This window comes from Mercenaria mercenaria, chromosome 6, assembly GCF_021730395.1.
Source record: "Mercenaria mercenaria strain notata chromosome 6, MADL_Memer_1, whole genome shotgun sequence".
In the NCBI taxonomy this organism is placed as follows: Eukaryota; Metazoa; Mollusca; class Bivalvia; order Venerida; family Veneridae; genus Mercenaria; species Mercenaria mercenaria.
The window spans coordinates 7,312,185-7,330,685 of record NC_069366.1 but is presented as its reverse complement, the minus strand read 5'-3'; the positions used below and the strand labels follow the sequence as shown (position 1 = coordinate 7,330,685).

The 18,501-nt window shown below is 38.8% G+C and overlaps 1 protein-coding gene across 1 annotated transcript in view; it reads left to right on the top strand.

Moving 5' to 3' along the window:
• The window catches only part of LOC123549831 (aurora kinase A-A-like), a 42,890-nt gene that overhangs the window by 7,162 nt on the left and 17,227 nt on the right, over nucleotides 1–18,501 (top strand). Inside the window, exon 2 of the mRNA XM_053545021.1 lies at nucleotides 8,612–8,720. Within this exon, the coding sequence (XP_053400996.1) occupies nucleotides 8,614–8,720 (107 nt within the window). The 5' untranslated portion in view covers nucleotides 8,612–8,613. The remainder of the gene's footprint in view (nucleotides 1–8,611; nucleotides 8,721–18,501) is intronic.

Here is an 18,501-nt window from a genome sequence, read left to right as displayed (position 1 = left end):
AGGTCAGTATTTCTAAAAATAGAAAAACCTTGTGACCTCTCTAGAGGCCATATTTTTCACAAGATCTTCATGAAAATTGGTCAGAATGTTCACCTTGATGATATCTAGATCAAGTTTGAAACTGGGTCACGTGGGTTCAAAAACTAGGTCAGTAGGTCTAAAAATAGAAAAACCTTGTGACCTCTCTAGAGGCCATATTTTTCATGAGATCTTCATGAATATTGGTCAGAATGTTCACCTTGATGATATCTAGGTCAAATTCGAAACTGGGTCACATGGGGTCAAAAACTAGGTCAGTAGGTCTAAAAATAGAAAAACCTTGTGACCTCTCTAGAGGCCATATTTCTCAATGGATCTTCATGAAATTTGGTCAGAATGTTCACCTTGATGATATCTAGGTCAAGTTCGAAACTGGGTCACGTGGGGTTAAAAACTAGGTCATTAGTTCTAAAAATAGAAAAACCTTGTGACCTCTCTAGAGGCCATATTTTTCATGAGATCTTCATGAATATTGGTCAGAATGTTCACCTTGATGATATCTAGGTCAAGTTCGAAACTGGGTCACGTGGGGTCAAAAACTAGGTCAGTAGGTCTAAAAATAGAAAAACCTTGTGACCTCTCTAGAGGCCATATTTCTCAATGGATCTTCATGAAAATTGGTCAGAATGTTTACCTTGATGATATCTAGGTCAAGTTCGAAACTGGGTCACGTGCGGTCAAAAACTAGGTCAGTAGGTCTAAAAATAGAAAAAACCTTGTGACCTCTCTAGAGGCCATATAATTCAATGGAACTTCATGAAAATTGGTCAGAATGTTTACCTTGATGATATCTAGGTCAAGTTCGAAACTGGGTCACGTGTAGGGCTGTCATTGATTGGGACTTTGGCATATCGACGATACTGATATATCGGAAGACAAATATCGACGATACATCGATATATCGATTATTAAGTTAGATTAACAACCTATTTGTTCATGGGCATGCTATATACCTTCTTGTTAATGTTATGTTTAGTTTTATTGCCAACTTTTTATATTACTGTTTGATTGTGTTGTATTTGTATCTATGAAATAAATAAAATAAATGAAAATTAATGAAATCTTTTATAGATCTTCATTGTGCCTTCACTCCTCTTTTTTATTTATCCTACTTTACAACCTAGTACACTATAATACCAGGCACTGGAGTCAGGTTTCAAACAGCTAAAATTCTGTATTTCTCTTCCACAGATATCTATTTATTTATTAAATTAATTAATTTATTTCTTTACAATGCTTTTATTTATTTTTAGCCTGTTTCGTACCCTGTCTAATTTTTACCTTGCACTTACTTTCGGTACTGGCACCGCGTGTTTTTTTTTTTTTTTTTTGTTTTTCTTTTTTAACTTCTGCCCAAGTTTTCGATGGGCCTCAAATTTGTAGTGTTTGACTGTTTGTTTGTTGTACTGAAAGGCATGTTTAAGCAACACCCTGTGTTTCTACGAACCCAAACAAAGCTTTTCTTTCCGTCTTTTGACTCTGTTTCCACTATTTAAGCCGGCGACGGCTTCCTCTTCGGCCATCTTTGATTGTTATTGTTACCGACACTAGCTAAATTCTGTACCTTTTACTGAGTGATCAGCTATACGCGAACAAGTAAAAAGCCGAGATTGACGTAGAAACAGTATATACACTATGTTTTTACATGCACAAACAACGAAGCGACCTTTCAAGACAGGACAACGTAACTTTTTGCAAATAGATTCTGAAGTTGAGCCCTTTTTACTTCTACCCATATAGGTAGTGCTGGCTAGTGGGAAAAGACTGCTACGGTACAAGTTTAGACATTACCTTTTTTGACAACTTCCGTTACTTATGGCATATTTTTGCAGGCAGAAAAAGTTGTTTTAGACGGTCTGAGTGTTTATCAAGACAGTTTTTTTTCTCTCTGTAAAATATCGATTTTTGAAAATGGGAATCGATAATCGATCGACCAAAAAATATCGTTGATACATCGATATCGTTTCTATCGATGACAGCCCTAGTCACGTGCGGTCAAAAACTAGGTCAGTAGTTCTAAAAATAGAAAAACCTTGTGACCTCTCTAGAGGCCATATTTTTCATGAGATCTTCATGAATATTGGTCAGAATGTTCACCTTGATGATATCTAGGTCAGATTCGAAACTGGGTCAAGTGCGGTCAAAAACTAGGTCAGTAGGTCTAAAAATAGAAAAACCTTGTGACCTCTCTAGAGGCCATATTTTTCATGAGATCTTCATGAATATTGGTCAGAATGTTCGCCTTGATGATATCTAGGTCAAGTTCGAAACTGGGTCACGTGGGATCAAAAACTAGGTCAGTAGGTCGAAAAATAGAAAAACCTTGTGACCTCTCTAGAGGCCATATTTTTCATGAGATCTTCATGACAATTGGTGATAATGTTCCCCTTGATGATATCTAGGTCATGTTTAAAAGTGGGTCACGTGCCTTCAAAAACTAGGTCATTAGGTCAAATAATAGAAAAACCTTGTGACCTCTCTAGAGGCCATATTTTTCAATGGATCTTCATGAAAATTGGTCAGAATTTTTTATCTTGATGATATCTAGGTCACATGTGCTCAAAAACTAGGTCACTGTGTCAAATAATAGAAGTAACGATGTCATACTCAGTTCAACACTGGGTCATGTGGGGATAGGTGAGTGATTCAGGACCATCATGGTCCTCTTGTTTAGTATTTAATTTACTTATTTGAAAGAAAAAAACGACTTAATTTATCATACTTCGATTTTTTTCAAAAATACGTTTTAAAAAGGGGGACGAAATGACCAATTTGAAATCGCCGAGGGGGACGAAATGACCAAATCGGGCGTGTTGACTGTAAATCCTTTTGCACACGTTAACTCGGCAAATATAAACCGGAAACGTAAACAATTATCACAAAGTTATGGACAAATTAGTTGTTACAACTTCGTCTGCCAACAAAAATGGAAGTCAACAGTCAAAGCACACAGCGCTTGCTAGTACGAGTCAGGAAGTATGATGTTTTCTGACAGAAAGTTTCTCACATGGCTTCGCATGGCATGATGTGCAGTCTTTTAGGTATTTCTGTTAAATGTTCAACGGCCTCGCAGACAAACACAAGCTATTATAAAACTGTCGAAAGCTTATTTTTTGAAACAGCTACAGTATTACACTTTATTATGTTTGCTTTTGTAACTACTGAAAAATATTGTGATTTCCACACCCCTGGTACGATTTGTACCGAGTACAAAACGTTTAAGTTACGGTTTTCACGATGTGTTATATTATGCGCACCGTAGTTTGTTTCCGGTGTCAAAAATACAGGAAATGGCTACGAAAAACAAAGCTCTGTGTTTTCAATAAAAAATGGTTGTTAACATATCCGTGGTTGGTGAACCATGAAAACAGGCACAAAGCGATGTGAAAACATTGCAACAAAATAAAAGACATTGGCTCTATGGGCGAATCCGCCCTTAAATCACATGCAAAGTCGGAGAAACAGAAGAAAATATCGAGCTCGGGAACTTCTTAATTTGAATTGAATGATTAAAAAATTGACAAATGTTGCAGGTATAGAGCTGGCAGGGCCCACATTGGGCTGGAAAAAGTTGGAGCCACCTTTTTTCTCGGGAATGGTAGGGAGGGTGCTGGAGAGGTTTCCCTTCCCACAGCGCGTTGAAAATTTTTGTTACTTCCCATAAGCAAATAGTGATATTCTAGCTATATAGGGGGACTTTTGAATGAAAGTGGGTATACCTCTAAAGCAAGTTTTGTATTTTAAAATGTTGTTGGATGTTTGAAGCAACCTGTCTGAAATATTTTTCCATTACAGCTTCTTTTTGTTGTGGGCCTACTATGTAAATGCATGGCCCGGGGCTGTGTTTTTGGTGCTTTGTGCTTCCGATAAATCTACCCCTACCTATTATCTTCTGTGTTGGTAACTGATATAGGATTACATTTCAAATCCATTCCTATCTTTTACAGACATTCAAAAAACATGGCAAACACCTTTACTAATTACTTACTAAGATCACAGACACGGGTCCTGTGTATTTTTTTTCTTTTGTTTAATATGAGAAAAAACCTTTTTTCACACAAATATGCTTTCTATATGTTAACCAAATGAAAAAAAAAGGATGACCAGGGCTAGACACTAACTTTTTTCCAGTGGTGGTCCGAAGGACCAGCAGCTTTTGCAAACTGATGGTCCGACAGAATTTCAGGTGGTCCTACATAGTTGGATGGGTTTTTTTTTTAAGTTAACACAACCAGTAACATATGAGACCCCCTCTTCTTTCATGGAGTACTTTTTACAAACACTGCAAAACATGTGATTTTTATATTATTATTTTGATAAACATCTGCCATTTAATTATTAAAAATAGTTTTGAAAATCAAATTTTAAATAGAGATGTCAATAAAGATGATTTTTTCAGCAATTCATATTTTAAGTGGGTGGGGTTTGGTGCCTCTTCTTGAAAAATGCTTCAAAATAAGAGCTTTTTTTGCAACAGTTGTCATTTTTTCTTAAATACAGACTTTTTATTGACTTTTCATTAATACTGCACTAGAAAATTTCGTTAAAAATGTCCGAAAATCACGGCCGTGAAAACGGGTGACAAATATGGAAAACGAAAGTAACATTAAATTCTTGATAAAATATGTGTTATAAATTGCTTTTCTTTTTTTTTTCATTATACCTATTGAATACTTATAATTTCTGCTTATTAAAAGCATTTTTATTTGTTTTTGCCCAAACAAAGCCTCGGTAATGATAATAAATTAAATAAAATGCTATTGATCGTAACGGCCGATGGGCTTATATAAACGTGTCAAACACATAAAATAAATGAATTTCGTTATCCAATTTGTTGTTCAGTAATAATCGGCAAGACAACAATACAGCAGAAGCTGTATAACGCTAATTAACAAGTTGTACAAACACGATAATAGGCTGCTTTTCGTATTGTTTATCAATTAACTTTTAACTTTTTGATCAATAAACACTTTTGATAATGACGGGCACTAAATACGAACCGCGAGATGACAACGTGTCAGTCGGAGCTCCACCTACTGCCATACTTCTGCTTATGGCGGCAAACAATATTTAAACTCACTGGGATTTTGATTGGCACAGAGGCAGAACTTTCGAACTCGAGACGAATCAAAGAAAATTTCCACGGGTCATGCCGACGCATGGGGCATTTTCTGTGCGAGTCAGATACGAGTTTTCTCGATTTTCGCGGGTCAAAATCCGGAACCTCGGGTCTACCGAACGCTGGATACTGTACTGATACCTCAGTAGTTCGTAAGTGATACCTCAGTAGTTCGTAAGTGAATACTTGAATCAGATAGATAAGTTACTGTGTTCCGTTCCCGGGTTTTAGTACCAGCGTTACATCCGGGCATTCCAAATTTCAAGCAAATATACATGGGGAAAACCAAATTCTATTTTTAAACTGCAGTACCGTGAACAATTCAATGTTTATTAATTTATTTTAAAAATGACTTGCTTGTAATTTTCGGTGGTCCATTGGACCACACAGGTTCGAGAAGTTAGTGGTCCTCCCTGAAAAGCACTGGTCTCGGACCAGCGTTAGTGTCGAGCCCTGATGACAAAAATCCGGTCACAGTGTCGTGTATGATATTGTGACCGGATTGTTTGTCATCATTTTTTTTTCATTTGACTAACATATAAAAAGTATATTTGTGTGAAAAAAAAAGATTTTTATATTAAACAAAAAATACACTGGACCCGTGCCTGTGACTAAGATACTGTCTGACGGTGGCGACAACGTTAAAAAATTCATCAAACCATTCATTATTTTGCCGATTTATTTATTAATTATTTGATCCATGGAAATTAAAGGCATCAATCATTTAATCTGCCGTAATGACAACAAAACAAAAAGATTATTTTAACCCGAAAATTGGTTGCTAACTGATTGCAAATTGCCTCTTCTTGAGTGTCAAGATGTTTATTACACACTTTTATATGTAAAGTGAATGCAGACTGGGTAGTACTATCCCGAAATAAGTTAATTTTACAAGGTAAAATTATCGGAACCAGTCAACTGTTTTTTTAACATAATTTCTCGGAGGTTACGATTTAGAACGTCTGAAACAAAATGGCGGTCCAAATTACGAAGATTTTTTCATTTTCGCGACTCGCGATTTTTCACGACAGCGTGGGCCCTGTCTGGGAGAAATGAAACTGTATTGTGCATTGATGTCCGATAATAAGCTGAATTCCTACAAAAACTCCATTTTCAAATAATTTGATTAAAATATCTCTATTTGGTTAACTATGCTTATTTCTAGGCATACTGGTGTTCTGTTGTAAGAATTATTCCATAATTATGTAGTTGTAATTCCCAACTATATATTGACTATTTCATTTGTCACCATTGAATAGTCCTTGAAAATCTAAGCCAAATCCTTGAAAAGTCCTTCAAAATTTTGTCAGCTTGGCTGTATGAACCCTGACCAGTAACAGTTGTAAGTCACTAGTCCTGCAGGATGAGTGGTTGCTGAAAAGAATTTTGTCCTCTGTGCTTTGAGTGTCGGCCCTTTAAATTTTTGTATTCACATCTTTTCACCACCAGCATAGATCTGGATCTGTAGGTGTCCATTTTTTCGTTTTTCCAAAAAATTAGCTTCAGTTGAAAACGAATGCTCGGTCAAAAACCATCCATAAGCATATCCTATAAAATGGTACTTTAATTTCTAACTTAAAATTTTCCAACTCCCATTTAAAAAAACAAACAGTTTTCCCAAATTTCAGCTGTTGTCCGTTTTCAAAGTAGCAGAAAAGTCTGGCATATTGACTTCAACTAGAAATCTGAGAGAATGAATATATTTTTAGCTCACATGTCACGAAGTGACAGTGTAAACTTTTGCTTGTGACCTCTCTAGAGGTCACATTTTTCATGGGATCTTCATGAAAATTGGTCAGAATGTTCATCTTGATAATATCTAGGCCAAGTTTGAAACTGGGTCACCTGCGGTCAAAAACTAGGTCAGTAGGTCTAAAAATAGAAAAACCTTGTGACCTCTCTAGAGGCCATACTTCTCAATGGATCTTCATGAAAGTTAGTCAGAATGTTAACCTTGATGATATCTAGGTCAAGTTTGAAACTGGGTCACATGCCATCAAAAGCTAGGTCAGTAGGTTAAATAATAAATCAACCTTGTGACCTCTCTAGAGGCCATATTTTTCATGGGATCTGTATGAAAATTGGTCTGAATGTTCATCTTGATGATATCTAGGCCAAGTTTGAAACTGGGTCATGTGCCTTCAAAAACTAGGTCAGTAGGTCTAAAAATTGAAAAACCTTGTGAGCTCTCTACAGGCCATACTTTTCAATGGATCTTCATGAAAGATAGAATGTTCATCTTGATGATATCTAGGTCAAGTTTGAAACTGGGTCACGTGCCATCAGAAAGTAGGTCAGTAGGTCAAATAATAAAAAAAAACTTGTGACCTCTCTAGAGGCCATATTTTTCATGTGATCTGTATGAAAGTTGGTCTGAATGTCCATCTTGATGATATCTAGGTCAAGTTTGAAACTGGGTCAACTGAGGTCAAAAACTAGGTCAGTAGGTTTAAAAATAGAAAAACCTTGTGACCTCTCTAGATGCCATACTTTTGAATGGATCTTCTTGAAAATTTGTCAGAATGTTCATCTTTATGATATCTAGGTCAAGTTTGAAACTGGGTCATGTGCAGTCAAAAACTAGGTCAGTAGGTCAAATAATAAAAAAAAAACTTGTGACCTCTCTAGAGGCCATATTTTTCATGGGATCTTTATGAAAATTGGTCTGAATGTTCATCTTGATGATATCTAGGTCAAGTTCCAAAAGGGTCAACTGCGATCAAAAACTAGGTCAGCAGATCTAAAAATAGTAAAACTTTTTGACCTCTCTAGAGGCCATATTTTTCAATGGATCTTCATGAAAATTGGTCTGAATGTTCACCTTGATGATATCTAGGTAAAGTTCGAAACTGGATCACGTGCGGTTAAAAACTAGGTCATTAGGTCAAATAATAGAAAAGCCTTGTGACCTCTCTAGAGGCCATATTTTTCATGAGATCTTCATGAAAATTTGGTGAGAATGTTCATCTTGATGATATCTAGGTCAGGTTCAAAACTGGGTCATGTGCTTTTAAAAAGTAGGTCATTAGATGAAATAATAGAAAAACCTTGTGACCTCTCTAGAGGCCATATTTTTCAATGGAACTTCATGAAAATTGGTGAGAATGTTCACCTTGATGATATCTAGGTCAAGTTCAAAACTGGGTCACGTGCTTTTAAAAAGTATGTCATTTGGTGAAATAATAGGAAAACCTTCTGACCGCTCTAGAGGCCATATTTTTCAATGGATCTTCATGAAAATTGGTCAGAATTTTTATCTTGATGATATCTAGGTCAAGTTAAAAACTGGGTCACATGAGCTCAAAAACTAGTTCACTATGTCAAATAATAGAAAAAACGACGTCATACTCAGTTCAAAACTGGGTCACGTGGGGACAGGTGAGCGATTCAGGACCATCATGGTCCTCTTGTTAAATAACTGTTGAATACACGTTTACATTTTTTTGTTTCCAGACATGGAACAAAGAGTGTTGCAGCCCAGACAGAACAACTCACAGGCTGACCGTGCAACTGGAGAAGCCCAGAAACCACAAATGGCTATGGCAGAGGGTGGTAGAGAAAGGTATGTGTAAATATACAGTTGCTCTTTGTGCTTCAGTTATGAAAAATGGCCAGTAGTTATGACTGATGAATATGGGTTGTAGTGTGAAGATGAGTGATGTAATTGTGAAAAGGGCATGTTTCATAGTACGTCGTAAGTTTCTGATTTTTATCTCCCCTTCAGCGGTGGCACTGGGATAAATTTTCTTGTAGCCAAGCTTTTAGCCAAATGAAAAATCTTTTAGCCAAATCTTATTACCTTTAGCCAAAAATTGAATCCAATATTGCAGATGGAGTAGCCAAAGAATCCGAGGCCTTACAAAAGACATTGTGGTTTCCAATCAATTATTGCATAATCCAACGACTTTTTTGTTCACCTCCAGATGTGTAACAGATTTTAACCTTTAATAACCCGGATAATGTATTGTAGACTGGTATCGATTCTTTTACCTTATGGAAATGTGCCTTCTCGTACATCTTGCACTTAAAAATTATGGTTAAAGTTTTACATGCAAGTTACTATCTCCAAAACTAATGCAGATATTGAATTGAAACTTCACATGTGTTATAAAACTAGTTGATAGCAGCAAGTCCAATAACTCTGACCTTCATTTTGGCCAAATTATGCCCCCTTTTAGGAAATTCTGGTTAAAGTTTTGCGTGCAAGTACATACAGCTATTACTAAAAGGCATATAGATTTGAAACTTATTTTTTCTTTTTCTAGGTCAATAACCAACCTCACTGGGTCAAGTCCCATAACTCTGACATGTATTTTGGGTAAATTATGCCCACTTTTGGACTTAGAAAAATTCTGGTTAAGGTTTTACATGCAAGTTACTATCTCCAAAACTAATTCAGATATTGAATTGGAACTTCACGTGTCTTCGGCGTTATAAAACTAGTTGATAGCAGCAGCTCCCATAACTCTGATATGCATTTTGGTCAAATTATGTCCCCTTTTGAACTTGAAATTCTTTTGATATTTAACATTTTGGGTAATATTTTCCTGCTTCTGGGACAATATGGCTGTCTTACGGACAGCTCTTGTTCCTATGCTGCTGAACGCTGATTGGCTATCAGGTTTGACGCTGTATAAAAGCATTTCCGGAGTAAACAAATTATGCTTACTGGAGGAGAACTATTAATGAGGCTATTTACCATGTAGTTAGTTTGATTTTGATCGATACAGGAACATTCGATCCGATGTATCGATCGAACCCTGAATACAGGTGTAACGGTCAGTTTTTTCCCCAGTCAGTTCTTTCCCCGGAGAAAAAACTGACTAGTTAGTTTCTTCCCCGGGGGAAAGAATTGACTAGTCAGTTTTTTCCCCGGGGAAGAAACTGACTGGTCAGTTCTTTCCCCCCCTAGTCAATTTTTTCCCCCCCATCGCAACTGGTTACTCTTGATCATTCTTATGGGGGGGAAAACTAACTAGTCAATTCTTTCCCCCCTCATCAATTTTCCTGGCTAGTCAATTATTTCCCCTGTTAGTGAATTGGAACTGGTTATTCTTGGTTATTCTTAACTAATCTGTTTTTCATTTCAGATAGTCGGTTTTCATTTAAATTTCATATAAAATAAATATGTTTCATATTTTGTGTAAATTAAAGAAATGTTTTTAAATGAACTTATTTTAATTTCTGTTGTATTTTTTTATTTGCCTTTTTCCTGTTTCAATTTCTTCTAAGGTTTTTAGGAATTTACTGCTGGTCAGTTCTTTTCCCACGTAGCCAGTACTTGATCAGTAAGGTGGGGGAAGTAAATTGACCAGTCAGTTCTTTTCCCCCTAGCCTGTACTTGCTCTGTTAGGTGGGGAAATAAATTGACCAGTCAGTTCTTTTCCCCCTAGCCAGTACTTGACCTGTCAGGTGGGGAAATGAAATTGACCAGTCAGTTCTTTCCCCCCTAGCCAGTACTTGCTTGGTCAGGTGGGGGAAGAAATTGACTGGTCAGTTCTTTCCCCACTAGCCAGTACTTGCTCTGTTAAGTGGGAAGAAATTGACCGGTCAGTTCTTTCCCCCCTATCATATACTTGACCTGTCAGGTGGGGGAAGAAATTTACTGGTCAGTTCTTTCCCCACTTGCCAGTACTTGCTAGAAAGAACTGACCATTTCTTCCCCCTCTAGCCAGTACTTACTCTGTTAGGTGGGCGAAGAAAATGTCTGGTCAGTTCTTTCCCCACTTGCCAGTACTTGACTTGTTGGGCGGGGAGAAGAAATTGACTGGTCAGTTCTTTCCCCGCTAGCCAGTACTTGCTTGTAGGTGGGAGAAGAAATTGACTGGTCAGTTCTTCCCCCCCCCCCCCCCCCCCAGCAAGTACTTGACCTGTCAGGGGGGGGGGGGAATTAACCAGTCAGTTCTTTCCCCCCTAGCCAGTACTTGACCTGTCGGGTGGGGGGGGGGGGAATGAATTTGACCAGTCAGTTCTTTCCCCTCTAGCCAGTACTTGACCTATTAGGAGGGAGAAAAAATAGACAAGTTAGTTATTTCCCCCCTAGCCAGTACTTGACCTGTCAGGTGGGGGAAGCAATTGACCAGTCAGTTCTTTCCCCCCTAGCCAGTACTTGTTTTGACAGGTGGGGGAAGAAATTGACCGGTCAGTTCTTTCCCCCCTAGCCAGTTCTTGACCTGTCTGGTGGGGAGAAGAAATTGACCAGTTCTTTCCCCCCAAGCCAGTGCTTGACCTTTCAGGTGGGAAGAAAAAATTGACCGGTCAGTTCTTTCCCCCCTATCATATACTTGACCTGTCAGGTGGGGGAAGTTAAATTCTTCCCCCCTCCTGACAGGTCAAGTACTTGCTGGGGGGAAGGAACTGACCAGTCAATTTCTTCTCCCACCTAACAGAGCAAGTACTGGCTAGCGGGAAAGAACTGACCAGTCAATTTCTTCTCCCCACCAGACAGGCCAAGTACTGGCTAGGGGGGAAAGAACTGACCAGACATTTTCTTCGCCCACCTAACAGAGCAAGTACTGGCTAGAGGGGGAAGAAATTGACCGGTCAGTTCTTTCTAGCAAGTACTGCCTAGAGGGGAAAGAACTGACTGGTAAATTTCTTCCCCCACCTGACAGGTCAAGTATATGCAAGGGGGGAAAGAACTGACTAGTCAATTTCTTCCCCCACCTATATGCTAGGGGGGAAAGAACTGACTGGTCAATTTCTTCCCCCACCTGATAGGTGAAATATATGCTAAGGGGGAAAGAACTGACTGGTCATTTTCTTCCCCCACCTGATAGGTCAAGTATATGCTAGGAGGGAAAGAACTGACCAGTCAATTTCTTCTCCCCACCCAACAGGTCAAGTACTGGCTAGGGGGGAAAGAACCGACCGGACAATTTCTTCCCTCACCTGACAGGTCAAGTACTGGCTAGGGGGGAAAGAACTCACCGGTCAATTTCTTCCCCCACCTGATAGGTCAAGTATATGCAAGGGGGGAAGAACTGACTAGTCAGTTTCTTCCCCCACCTATATGCTAGGGGGGAAAGAACTGACTGGTCAATTTCTTCCCCCACCTGATAGGTGAAATATATGGGGGGGGGGGGGGGGAAGAACTGACTAGTCAATTTCTTCCCCCACCTGACAGTAAAAGTATAATGCTAGGGGGGAAAGAACTGACCAGTCAATTTTTTTCCCCACCTGATAGGTCAAGTATATGCTAGGGGGAAAAGAACTGACTGGTCAATTTCTTCCCCAACTTGATAGGTCAAGTATATGCAAGGGGGGAAAGAACTGACCGGTCAATTTCTTCTCCCCTCACCACAGGTCAAGTACTTACTATATATAGGGGGGAAAGAACTGACTAGTCAATTTCTTCCCCCACCCGACAGGTCAAGTACTGACTAGGGGGGAAAGTACTGACTGGTCAACTTCTTCTCCCCACACAACAGGTCAAGTACTTACTATATATAGGGGGGAAAGAACTGAAAAGTCAATTTCTTCCCTCACCTGACAGGTCAAGTACTGGCTAGGGGGGAAAGAACTGACTAGTCAGTTTTTTCCCCCACCTGACAGGTCAAGTATATGCTAGGGGGGAAAGAACTGACCGGTCAATTTCTTCCCCCACCTGATAGGTCAAGTATATGCTAGGGGGAAAGAACAGACTGGTCAATTTCTTCCCCAACTTGACAGGTCAAGTATATGCTAGGGGGGAAAGAACTGACTGGTCAATTTCTTCCCCCACCTAACAGCAAGTACTGGCTAGGGGGGAAAGAACTGACTGGTCAATTTCTTCTCCCCATTCGACAGGTTAAGTACTGGCTGAGGGGAAAGAACTGACAGGCCAATTTCTTCCTCCACCTGACAGGTCAAGTACTGGCTTGGGGGGAAAGAACTGACTAGTCAATTTCTTCCCCCATCTGACAGTTCAAGTATAATGCTAGGGGAGAAAGAACTAGCTAGCTCCGGTCAATTTTTTCCCCAACCTGATAGATCAAGTTATATGCTAGGGGGGAAAGAACTGACTAGTCAATTTCTCCCCCCACTTGATAGGTCAAGTATATGCAAGGGGGAAAAGAACTGACTGGTCAATTTCTTCTCCCCACCAGACAGGTCAAGTACTGGCTAGGGGGGAAAGAACTGACTGGTCAATTTCTTCCCCCACCTGATAGGTCAAGTATATGCAAGGGGGGAAAGAACTGACTAGTCAATTTCTTCCCCCACCTATATGCTAGGGGGGAAAGAACTGACTGGTCAATTTCTTCCCCCACCTGATAGGTGAAATATATGCTAGGGGGGAAAGAACCGACTGGTCATTTTCTTCCCCCACCTGATAGGTCAAGTATATGCTAGGAGGGAAAGAACTGACCGGTCAATTTCTTCTCCCCACCCGACAGGTCAAGTACTGGCTAGGGGGGAAAGAACCGACCGGACAGTTTCTTCCCTCACCTGACAGGTCAAGTACTGGCTAGGGGGGAAAGAACTCACCGGTCAATTTTTTCCCCCACCTGATAGGTCAAGTATATGCAAGAGGGGAAGAACTGACTAGTCAATTTCTTCCCCCACCTATATGCTAGGGGGGGAAAGAACTGACTGGTCAATTTCTTCCCCCACCTGATAGGTGAAATATATGTTAAGGGGGAAAGAACTGACTGGGCAATTTTTTTCCCCACCTGATAGGTCAAGTATATGCAACGGGGAAAGAACTGACCAGTCAATTTCTTCCCCGCACCTGACAGATATTAAATAGTAATGGCAATCAAACAGAAATTAGAAAATTTAATTTGACAAAAAAAATATTGATTAAAGTTACAAAAAAAGAAACACAGGTTTTTTCAAATGAAAAACAATACCTGTTTCATCTGAAATTTAAACTGAAAATGAATAGACACTTGTATCCCAAATAACAATACCGAAAGAATCCAATACTTGAAGGGAAAACTTGACTAGGGGGAAAAATCTGACTAACTAGTCAGTTTCTTTCCCTATCAGAAAACTTATTCCAAGGGGGGAAAAAACTGACTAGGGAGGGAAGAAACTGACTAGTCAGTTTTTTCCCCAGGGGAAAGAATTGACTAGTCAGTTTTTTCCCTGGGGAAAGAACTGACTGGGGGAAAAACTGGGCTGTTACACCGGTAATTGATACATATCAAGAACCGGTACGCACCCCTACTTGTTGGATGGTTCAAAAACTATTTTACACCGCCATGGTGAGTCCTGACCCCCAAGTGACCTTGACCTTAGAGAAATTAGCATTAGATTTTTTTACGCTTTTGAAAATTCACAAAAATGACAATTTCTCAAGAACAGTTACTTATATTGCTTTGAAACCTTGTAGGATGGTTCAGAAACTCATTTTACACCCCATGGTGACTCCTTGATCCCCTAGTGACATTGACCTTGAAGAAATTAACATTTTTATGCCCCCGGCATCTACTGATGCGGGAGGCATATAGTGATCGTCCTGTCCGTCCGTACGAGGTTAACCAAATGGGACTGTTTCGTCTAGCATCAATACCCCTTACTAGAATGACTTGATACTAATGCAGATGTAACCTGTGACCATTCCTCATCTTCAGACATCACCTGATCTCAGTTTGACCTTGACCTCATTTTGGACTTAGGTTGCGTTATATTGGCCATCTCTTGGTTAACCAAACGGGACCGTTTCATCTAGCATCAATACCGCTTACAAGAATGAATTGATACTAATACAGATGTAACCTGTGACCATTCCTCATCTTCAAACATCACCTGACCTCAGTTTGACCTTGACCTTGACCTCATTTTGGACTTAGGTTGTTTTATATGGGCCATCTCTTGGTGAACCAAATGGGACCATTTCGTCCAGCACCAATACCCCTTACAAGAATGACTTGATACTAATACAGATGTAACCTGTGACCTTTCTTCATCTTCAAACATCACCTGACCTCAGTTTGACCTTGACCTCGTTTTGGACTTTGGTTGCTTTGTATCGACAAGGATGCCATCGGGGGCATCAAGTGATATTCGAACGCAGCTCCTTGTTTAGGGGGTTTTTTTTTACGGACTCGGGTTGCTTTGTATCGACAAGGATGCCATCGGGGGCATCAAGTGTTTTTGAACGCAGCTCCTTGTTTAGGGGTTTTTTTTTTTACGCCTTTGAAAATTCAAAAAATAACAATTTCTCAAAAACTGTTACATATATTGCTTTGAAACCTTGTAGGATGGTTCAAAAACTCATTTTCATCCCTACAGTGAGTCTTAGCTCCCTAGTGATATTGACTTGAAGAAATCAGCTTTGAAGATTCACAAAATGAGTCGACAATTCAAAAAAAATGTAACAGATATAGTTTTGAAACTGGAAGAGATGGTTTTTAAACTCATTTGCACCTATGATTTCGTGATGGCCTTGTTAAGAAGGGTTGTACAAATCAGATATGAAACATTTTTTCCTATGTTTTGAGTTTTGTCCCATTAAATCCCATTGTAAACATACCAGACAATTAATTTATACATAGATGCACAAAAGAATATCACTGACAACATAGTGAACAGAAGCTGAACACAAATGACTACTACATATTGGGGGAAGAAGGTGGGGGTGGAGAAATTGACTCCTCTCTGCACAAATATGTTTTTTATTACACATATTCCAAACAACTCTGGTAGTACATTCAGGGTTGTAAAAAAAAAATTCACACCACTCGCCCACAGGACTAGTAGCCAGTAAAATCTACTTGCTCTTGGTGAACAGTCACTCACCTAATGAAATTACAGCTATCTTAATGACATTTTAATACTCACTTTTATGAAAGAAGTATGTACAACAAACAAATTTCAAATATATAACACACAGTAGACAAATAATATTCTCTTGTTAGCTCACCTGAGCATGCTCAGGTGAGTTTTTCTGATCGCTCGATGTCCGGCGTCTGTCGTCCGTCGTCTGTCGTCTGTCAACATTTAGCTTGTGTATGCGATAGAGGCTGTATTTTTCAATTAATCTTTATGAATATTGGTCAGAATGATAACCTTGATGAAATCTAGGCCGAGTTCGAAAATGGGTCATCTCGGGTCAAAAACTAGGTCACTAGGTCAAATCAAAGAAAAACCTTGTGTATGCGATAGAGGCTGTATTTTTCAATTAATCTTCATGAATATTGGTCAGAATGATAACCTTGATGAAATCTAGGCCGAGTTCGAAAATGGGTCATCTTGGGTCAAAAACTAGGTCACTAGGTCAAATCCAAAAAAAACCTTTGTGTATGCGATAGAGGCTGTATTTTTCAATTGATCTTCATGAATATTGGTCAGAATGATTGCCTTGATGAAATCTAGGCCGAGTTCGAAAATGGGTCATCTCGGGTCAAAAACTAGGTCACTAGGTCAAATCAAAGAAAAACCTTGTGTATGCGATAGAGGCTGTATTTTTCAGTTAATCTTCATGATATTGGTCAGAATGATAACCTTGATGAAATCTAAGCCGAGTTCGAAAATGGGTCATCTCGGGTCAAAAACTAGGTCACTAGACCAAATCAAAGAAAAATCTGTGTATGTGATAGAGGCGGTATTTTTCAATTGGTCTTCATGAATTTTGGTCAGAATGATAACTTGATGAAATCTAGGCGATTTCGAAAATGGGTCATCTTGGGTCAAAAACTAGGTCACTAGGTCAGATCAAGGAAAAACCTTGTGTATGCGATAGAGGCTGTATTTTTCAATTGATCTTCATGAATTTTGGTCAGAATGATTACCTAGATGAAATTTAGACCAAGTTCGCAAATGGGTCATCTGGGATCAAAAACTAGGTCACTAGGTCAAATCAAAGAAAAACCTTGTGTATACAATAGAGGCTATTTTTCAGCTGATCTTCATGAAATTTAGCCAGAATGATTACCTTGATAAAATCTAGGCCGAGTTCGAAAATGGGTCATCTGGGATCAAAAACTAGGTCACTAGGTCAAATCGAAAGAAAAAACATTGTGTATGCAGTAGGGATGTATTTTTCAATTGATCTTCATGAAATCTGGTCAGAGTGATTGCCTTTATGAAATCTAGTTGAGTTTGAATATGGGTTATCTGAGGTCAAAAACTAGGTCACTAGGTCAAATTAAAGAAAAATCTTGTGTATGCGATAGAGACTGTTTTTTTAGCTCGACTATTCGAAGAATAGTCTAGCTATTCTACTCACCCTGGCGTCGGCGTCGGCGTCGGCGTCACACCTTGGTTAAGTTTTTGCATGCAAGTACATACAGCTATCATTTAAAGGCATATAGCTTTGAAACTTATTTATTCTTTTTCTAGGTCAATTACCAACCTCACTGGGTCAAGTTCCATAACTCTAACATGTATTTTGAGCAAATTATGCCCCCTTTTGGACTTAGAAAATTCTGGTTAAAGTTTTACATGCAAGTTACTATCTCCAAAACTAATGCAGATATTGAATTGAAACTTCACATGTGTCTTCGGGTTATAAAAACTAGTTGATAGCACCAAGTCCCATAACTCTGACCTTCATTTTGGCCAATTATGCCCCCTTTTGGACTTAGAAAATTCTGGTTAAAGTTTTGCGTGCAAGTACATACAGCTATTACTAAAAGGCATATAGATTTGAAACTTATTTTTTCTTTTTCTAGATCAATTACCTACCTCACTGGGTCAAGTCCCATAACTCTGGCATGTATTTTGGCCAAATTATGCCCCCTTTTGGACTTAGAAAATTCTGGTTAAAGTTTTGCGTGCAAGTACATACAGCTATTACTAAAAGGCATATAGATTTGGAACTTATTTATTCTTTTTCTAGATCAATTACCTACCTCACTGGGTCAAGTTCCATAACTCTTAACATGTATTTTGAGCAAATTATGCCCCCTTTTGGACTTAGAAAATTCTGGTTAAAGTTTTACATGCAAGTTACTATCCCCAAAACTAATGCAGATATTGAATTGAAACTTAACATGTTTCTTCGGGGTTATAAAACTAGTTGATAGCATCAAGTCCCATAACTCTGATATGTCCCCTTTTGAACTTAAAACTCTTTTGATATTTAACATTTTGGGTAATAATTTCCAGCTTCTGTGACAATATTTCGAATAGTCGAGCTTGGCTGTCTTATGGACAGCTCTTGTTCAATTGATTTTTATGAACTTTGGTCAGGATGATTGCCTTGATGAAATGTAGGTCGAATTTGAATATGGGTCATCTGAGGTCAAAAACTAGGTCACTTGGTCAGATCAAAGAAAAAACTTGTGTATGTGATAGAGGCTGTATTTTTCAATTGATCTTCATGAATTTTGGTCAGAATGATTGCCTTGATAAAATCTAGGTCGAGTTTGAACATGGGTCATCTAGGGTCAAAAACTAGGTCATATCTAAGAAAA